The sequence below is a fragment of the Phascolarctos cinereus genome, unplaced genomic scaffold (assembly GCF_003287225.1).
Source record: "Phascolarctos cinereus isolate Bilbo 61053 unplaced genomic scaffold, phaCin_HiC Scaffold_726;HRSCAF=1367, whole genome shotgun sequence".
NCBI classification, from domain to species: Eukaryota; Metazoa; Chordata; class Mammalia; order Diprotodontia; family Phascolarctidae; genus Phascolarctos; species Phascolarctos cinereus.
In genome coordinates, this window is record NW_027556098.1 from 256,688,902 (window position 1) to 256,696,842 (window position 7,941).

At 44.5% G+C, this 7,941-nt stretch overlaps 1 protein-coding gene across 1 annotated transcript; it reads right to left on the reverse strand.

Annotated features, from left to right (window-relative positions):
- Window positions 1–306: 306 nt before the first annotated feature.
- On the reverse strand, window positions 307–7,253 carry SHISA2 (shisa family member 2). Its single transcript, XM_020997241.2, has 2 exons — window positions 6,823–7,253; window positions 307–2,600 (listed from the first exon to the last, which is right to left on the reverse strand). The coding sequence occupies exons 1-2, from the start codon at window positions 7,166–7,168 to the stop codon at window positions 2,047–2,049; spliced, it is 900 nt and encodes a 299-aa protein (XP_020852900.1). The 5' UTR covers window positions 7,169–7,253; the 3' UTR covers window positions 307–2,046.
- Window positions 7,254–7,941: the final 688 nt, after the last annotated feature.

Below are 7,941 nucleotides of genomic sequence, written 5' to 3' on the forward strand. Positions count from 1 at the left end.
GGGAATTTTCCATCCAAGATGGTCTAGTAAGTCATTTGACAATCCACAAGTAATCATCTGTCTTGAATCAATATGACCCACAGAATATGGAAAAAAAAAGTTTCTTTCCTCTGAGAATTTAGAGTGAAAAATTCACTGTGGCCAATTACATTCAAGAGTAGGTTCTTAACAAGGGGACAGGAATACATACCACTAACTCAGCAACTTTTCCTAGATTGTTTGACAGATGTTTCTTCAAAAAACAAATCAGAGAACTGTTTGAAAAATGAGCAGATGAGATTTTAAGAACCCAAGCACCCCCACAAATTCACACCATAAAATATTTATTAAGAAACAATATGCTTTTTCTTCAATCGTAAAAACATCTTAGGAATCCTTTTTTGAAATTTTAAAATCATACCAGATGCTGACATAGTCTTACATTATCTATGACATATATAAAACATGTAAAATACCACACTTCACAAAACTTTAATTAACAATCAGAGTCTTATGTTTCCACCAGCTAATAAAATAATTTCCACATACTTAACTTACTTTTTTTTCTTAATACGTAAACAATATACAAAGAGATTCACCTGAATTTCATAAATCAGAGCAGGGGTCCTTATCTGGGTATGTGCAATGAATGGAGTGCTTCCTGCAGAGAGACTGAGAGAGGAAAACAAGAAATGCCTAGCTTCCTTACTGAATAAAGCTAGCATATTTGTAAACCTTTCTCTTGATATGACAAGAGTCCTTGACATCCAGGGAGGAGAATAGCAAGCCACATCAGAGAAGGTTCATTGAAGAGTATATATTTTCCCATTCTCCTGTAACTGCTAGATAGTCCTATTTTGGCCAAAGGTCATAAGTCTGTGGTATAAATTTTTCCCTCAACACTTGGATCATGGCAGAAAAGTCCTATTAAGTAAATTTGTAGATGGTTTTATCTTGTTGATCACAGGTAAACAGTAAATCGTTCTCATCAGATCTAGGCAGAAATATTGACCCTTTTTTCATCTACAGCTGAAATGCACTCACTACTGTCCAGGAATTCAGCCTCTGACAACCCAAGCAGAATGAAATGCTGAAATGGACAACCTCCCACAGCAAAAAGTAACCCGGGACGGCAGCAACTGATTTTTTTTTTAATTGAAAGCATAAAATATCACTAAGATGAATAACCAAGTGTTGTATCTTATTAGATGTATGGTAAAGTCAGATTAAAAGACAATCAGGAAGAGAATTCATGGTTTTATTGCTGTTCCACCCTTCTTTAATCTTCATCAAGATTAAAAATAACCCCAGAGTCTTCCTTGGTAAAGCCTCTATACCATATTTCAGTGAAGGGTGATTTTTTTATATGTAAAAAAACCCATTTTGTCATAAGATTACTACGTAACTAAAGGAGCTTTTCACAATCACAAAACTAGACAAAATACATAAATTTACATTGAAACTAAGATGTGCCTGGGAAATGCTGAGCCCCAGTGGACAGTTCCAGGTAGAAAACAGGTTTTTCATTTATGATTGCATTACATTGTTTTCCACTGCCAATTTGATTGTCTACAAAATAAGGGAAAAAGAGGTAACCAACATCATGATCTCATACAGTTAAGGGGTGGGAGTGGAGGAGAAAAAGAAACCACCTTACTCTAGTAACTCACAAAATTCTTTTGACTACTGTACCTAAAGGGCACTTGTTGGCTCAAGCATCTCTCTTTCACAACTCACGCTCACACCCACACACATACACTCACACATATACACACACACAGAGCTATCAAAAAAGCATGTACACCTTCAACATAATCTCTTTTTTCCCCACTAAAAATCATGCATTGGAATGAAACATATCTGGAAATGCTAATTGAGAGAAATTGTCATAGAGTTTGGAGCAAATGAGCCCATCAAAAAGAAATGCTTTCCCCAAAAATGCTGTCCAACATTCAAGGACTTCCATTTAGAGAACTCTTTACCAATGGACTGTTGGTGGATCCATTCCCAGAGTCTTTCCTGCCTGTTCATCTTAGGTACTGAAAGCCAGTTTTGTGGTCCATGAGTTTATACAGTCACCGCTGGGTACATCTTCTGTTCGCTACTGGCATGGGGGTAAGGAGACTGGATCTGCCTGTACCCAGTTTGCAGACCGTCCAGGAAGGGTGGCACAGGTGTCATGGGCATGGAGTCATGTTGCACTGTGTAGCCCACATACTGAGGGTGCAGGTATTGTCCTTGGTGGGGCACAATCTGGGTAGCCTGCTGACAGTTCAACACCGAGAAATTAGTTGGCATGTTGACATATACATTATTCATGGTCCCTTCTGGCAAGCAGCAGTTGGTCTGTGACCTTGTCGGGGGAGCTCTGGCACCCGAATTGGCACTGGAACTGGAGCTGGCAGCGGTGCTCGATTGGCGGGAGGAGGACCCACGAGAGGTGCTGGCACTTGGAATCATGGGAATCGTTTCCATCAATCGATTGCCTCCAGGGGCTCGGCTCTGCTGCGGCTCCTGCTTGGGCCGCAAACATCTGCAGCAGCAAGCGGCCACTAAAGATCCCAGGATGATAAAGGCCACGAACACGGACCCCACGATGAGGAAGGGCACATAGATAGGCACTAAAGAAAGGAATACAGACAGAAAACCATGATTCCTCTCCAAGAAGGTTCGCGCAACTCGAATATTGCCCGCACTCCAGAGCTTCAGAGCTATCCCCTCTATCTGTCTTTTATTTCCTTCCTGACCCCTAAGAAGCCTGAACTGAGCCTGAAGTAGAGGCTGCGGAATTGAGGTTTATAACAAAGACGAATGAAAACAAACAAACATCAAAATAGTTCAGAAAGACATCTCCCACCCCCTAAAACGTGAGCAACCTGAGTGTAAAGATCCGTTCAGATGAACAGAAATTAGGCATTACAGAATAATTCTAAAGAAATATAATATTATTGTCTTCAAGTATACAAAGTCAACGAATCCTCATGACTAACCAAATTAATGGATATGTATAGTTCTGAGGAAAATACACACACACACACACACACACACACACACACACACACACACACACACATATTTCACAGCTGCTAGGTAGTATACTAGATAGAGTTCCAAGCCTGGAATCAGGAGGACCTGAGTTCAGATCCAACCTCGGACACTAGCTATGTGACCCTGGGCAAGTCACTTAACCCCATTTGCCTCAGTTCCTCATCTATAAAATGAGCTGGAGAAGAAAATGGCAAACCACTTCAGTTTCTCTGCCAAGAAAACCCCAAATAAGATCACAGAGAGTTGGACAAGACTGAAAACAAGAACAGTAGTTCTGAGGATTTAAGTCATTAAAAAGTCCATTCTCTTTAGTAGATTAAGTATGTTCCTTGCAATCTTCTTTTGACACTATTTGGGCAACAGACTTTTTTCATTGACAATGAAAAAGTCAACTTCAGTGCAGAGCCAACCTTTACAAGTTCTGAATGAACAGGCTGAGATTTAAACATTTTTACTGCAGTAGAGATGGGTACAAATAAAAAGGGCCAAATCTTCTTCATCAGTCTTAGGAGACTTCCCTAGTAAAGCAAACTTATGGGAAGGATATAGCCTGGTATATTGACGAGGGAGACAGTCTATTCCAGGCAAAAGGCAAAAGCATGGGAACAAAGACTACATCAGTGAAAAGTAAATAGTTTAAGAGGAATGGAAAGACGATTTAAGAATACATGAGAAGGCCAAGGCAGCATAAAGGTGTACTGATACCAGGACTGGTAAATCCAAAGTTAAAACAATGGGGATCACAGGGAGCTCCCAGAAAAATGGAAGAAATGTGTCATAACATAAAGCAACCAGTATGAATTCTGACAGTTAGATTTATCTTGCACATAAAATAACTTCTGAAAACCAAGATTTTGGTTTAAAACAAGCATTAAGGATCACAGTTTTTTCTTTTCTTTTTTTTAAATCCTTTTCACAAGATGTCATTTTTTGGGAAATCCTGAAATGCTGGAACTATTTATCAATTGTTCTTTACGTGGAAAACACAAGATATTCAAAAGAGATGTATGTAAATGGGAACAGGAGGGGGAAAAAATCTTGATGAGTCCACTCAGTTCCTCTAGTACTTATGTGAGTCACTCATAAGGCACTTATACTGTAGTCATTTAAAGATGTCTTCTCTCTATTAGATTATACACTCCTAGAGGGCAGGGACTGTCTTTTATATTTATTTATATTCCTCTATAACACCTTGCACATAGTATGAGCTAAATAAACACTGAATGAATGAGCCAAATTCCTTGGTACTGAGAGAACAGACCAAATTCTCTCAAATTGAGCAATGCTTCTAAATATGTTCTTTATGACTTCTGAAATACCTAGAGTCAAAGTTATTAAAGCATAACACCTTGTAGAATCACCTAGACATAAGCCTGATTTTTATGATGAAAGCTTAGCCAAAAAGGATGGTTTCTTGAGGTCTAACAGGTGCTATAGAGTTGGCTACCTTAAAGTTGTCCAATAAACCTGTCCTAATTGTTGGAGTTAGCCAGAAGGTTTTATAGCAACACGCTGGGCTTTTTCTTAACCCTTCTATAAATTTTTTGTATTCCTCTAAAAAATCTAGTCTTATATAATACTAAAGGTTAAAAATCTAGTATACTTTAAATGCACAAACACACACATACATACACATTATCCTAAGACCTTGTCAGAAGCAATGCAATGTTACTTACTTTTAAAAAAATAATAATAATTGTTCACTTTCAAGGAATTTTAATTGGACTTGCATACCGGCATGTAGGGATAATTAATACAGTGCTCCCATGAGCCCTGGTACCATTTAATTAGACAAGATAGGGCAGCATTGGTGTGAAATAAGTTTAGTGAAGCATAATTTTTTAAAACAAAGCTTTGTAAAGTACAGCAAAGTCCCCAAAATGCACATCTCAGCATCTTTATAATGTTGACAAGCTTTCATATTTCCTGTGGAGTCATGAGGCAATTGCTGTGCAGGCATTTGTCCCAAGAGGTCTCCTGTATTTTTTTTCCCTTCTATTAAACGGAGCTCTACAGACTTGTAACTATATGACTACAGCCTTGCATTGGCTTTGGCACATTCCTTAACGCTTTATTTTATACATGTACACAGCAAAGCTGAGTTGGCACCTTAAACTGAGGCATTTTCCGGAATTATACTCTCCTCTCCTCCCTTCAGACAGAGCTAGAACAATGGTTAGTAGCATGAGTAATAAAATGCTTGACTGAGAAAGTGGCCGAGTTTAAAGGAGCTCTCCTCTTACAAGGCCACAGGAGACAACTCTGTAAACACTGCCTCTCCATAACAAGGACATCTCAGGCAGCTCAGCCTCCTGTGGGTTCAGGATGCAGAGAAACAGAATGGGGCAGAAAGGCAGGATGAAATGGAGGGTGCTGTAAGTCCCCTTGTTAAAAATAAACTGCCCAGCTTCATGGAAGGAGAGTTCGCCTTGGTGAAATGATTGTCACCTGACTTATGACCTCTAGAATATTCTGCCCACAGAACTGTATCCCACTCACTGGAGGTTACACTCTCAAGAAGGTGAACTTGGGGGGTGGTGGGGAAGAGAATATCTCAGAAGAGCAGAGTTTTTAAAAGGAAATGCTTTTTAAAAGTCATAAATACAAAAAGTTGAACATCTTCGGCAAGGTCTCAGACATGTTGGCCAGGCATGTGATGCAACACAATTCGGTTTCAGGTGCAGGTGCCAGCTCTGCTTGCCAGCACACATGGAGGAAGGGAAATGGGTGTTGCAGAACATTAGAGCCCCGAGGCCAGGGCAGGGGAGAAGTGCAGGTCATTCAATCCATGCTCAAGAAACTTAAGATTTCTCTTCCACTAAACTATCCAGATCCGATTACTGCACTAGGCAAAGTCCTAAGAGACAGAAGTTTTAGGTTTACCTAATCTAAGCCCCACATTGGACGGATGAGGAACAGCCTGACCCACAGGAAAGCCCAGAAGGGGCCCCTTCTGCAGAGGGGACACCTAACAGGTTTTCCCCCTTACCCTTCCGCCAGAGGGTGGGGGTGGAGCAGTACCTGACATTGTTAGGCACGTGGCCCAGGCTGGGAAAGGAGTTAAGGCATCGTTTAGATTCACTACTATTCACCCTACCTTTTCTGTCTTCCCTCAATATTTAATTCATTTAATTGGAGAGGAAGGCAGGAGGAATATAGAAGTGTCTATGGGGGGAAAAATAGCTGTCTTGGAATCCAGACAGGAGAAGATGGCAGCAAAAAGTAAGGTGGATGGGTTCTTCTGAAATACTTGAAAAGATAATTAACCCCTCTGTCTCAAATAGGATGGGATTGATCCTAGGAAGCATCTTCTGGGGACCTTCCAAGGAGATAGGGGGAAGGAGGAGAAGGATGTCAGGGAGGAGGATGGAAGAGATGAGGAAGGCAAAGGAAAGGAGATTTCCTGAAGGAGGGTCCACAGTGCATAGAGGTTCAGGCTTCTCTTTAAAATCTAGGACCGAGTCACAACATCCTTAGCAGTAGAGATGATTTCGGACAACTCACTCACTTTACACAGATGAAGCAACTAACGACCGAAAAGGCGCAGTGCCTCGCCAAACTTCAGCCAGCTCCTGCCAGCTGCTGGACTAGAACCAAATGGCGGGTACGTCGGCCCATCCCTCCAATTCTGCCCCTGCCCAGTTCAGCTGGCTACCTCTTCGGTTGGAGTCCCATCTAGTCCAGTGCCATGGTGCAGCTCTCAAGATTAGGGGCTGAGAAAAGTTGGCCAAGTCCTTCTCAAAATCAGCCCAGCACGCCCCCGCCCCACCCAGGGGCCCCCTCCCCCCGGCTTACCTGCGGCGCCGTCCGGGCTGTCTTTGTCCGAGCGGCCAGGCTCGCTGCCCCCCTGCTGGCGGTCGTTGTCGCAGCCGCCCTGGTCGAGCCGCGCGTCGGCGCTGGAGCAGCAGTAGCGCAAGGCGCAGCTGCCGCAGCAGATGGTGGCATCGCCGCCGTCGAAGCGCTCGGGACACTGGAAGCCGATCCGCCAGACGCCCTGCGCGTCCAGCCAGCCGTGGCAGTACTCCCCGCTGGCCCGCGCCCCCGCCGCCAACAGCGCCGCCAGCAGCAGCTGCAGAAGGGTGGGGGAGGAGGACGACGAGGAGGAGGAGGGCGAGGAGGACCACAGACGTCCGCCCCACATGGCACCACCCGGGGCGCGTGGGCGGAGGGGCCCCGCGGGGACACCTAGGTGGGTAAACGACCGGACCTCGGGACTTGGGAAAAGGTCCCGCTGCTGAGTACAGGGGACAGTCACGGAGGGGTTCAGAAGTCCTGGCGTGGTCTGCCCCTTTCCATGCGGTCAGCGCCCTTCTTTCCCCTTCCAGGCCAGGGGTGATTACTGATTTGATGGAATGGGCGGCTCCGAAGCCATCATGCCCACATTCTCAGGCGCCCTAGCTGGGGATAGTTGTGGTGGAGCGTAGTGGGGCAGGCGCTTGCAGGGGTCTGAGAGAATGGAAGCCTGGTGGCTCCAGAGGAGCCGCTGGGGACGTCCCCACTATGGTTGCGGGGAGCGATAGCTCTCAGAGGTGTTCCCAAGCAAGCGTCAACTCCACGGGCATCCCACCGAGAATGCGCCCTCAAAAAAGCCTTTCACCGGTCCACGCCCTCTCCACTGGGCCAATTAATTCTACTCCGGAGGGACCCAAGCCGTCAGATTCCAGGTGACAGGCTAGGCGGGAGCTGCTTTATCCTCCTCGGCAATAGAGCGCAGGGGACAGAAAGGAGAGGAGAACGCGGGGGGGGGGGCAGAGAAAGCTTGTTAGAAGCAAGTGCAACAGCAAGTGCGGCCGCTCCTCAATCTTTCCCTCCCCATTTCCAAACTTTGTCCGCGTGGTTCAGGTTGCAAAACTCGCGCTGTGCAAGGAAACCCTTCCCGGGGCGCAGCCCAAAATGTCCCATTGAGGGTAGATG

What these genes read in the sequence shown, in the direction of transcription:
- SHISA2 (XM_020997241.2), bottom strand. Translation starts at nt 7,168, where the DNA reads ATGTGGGGCGGACGTCTGTGGTCCTCCTCGCCCTCCTCCTCCTCGTCG. An exon ending in CAGCCCGGACGGCGCCGCAG is followed by an intron (nt 2,601 to 6,822) that starts GTAAGCCGGGGG and finishes TCCTTTCTTTAG; the next exon opens with TGCCTATCTATGTGCCCTTC.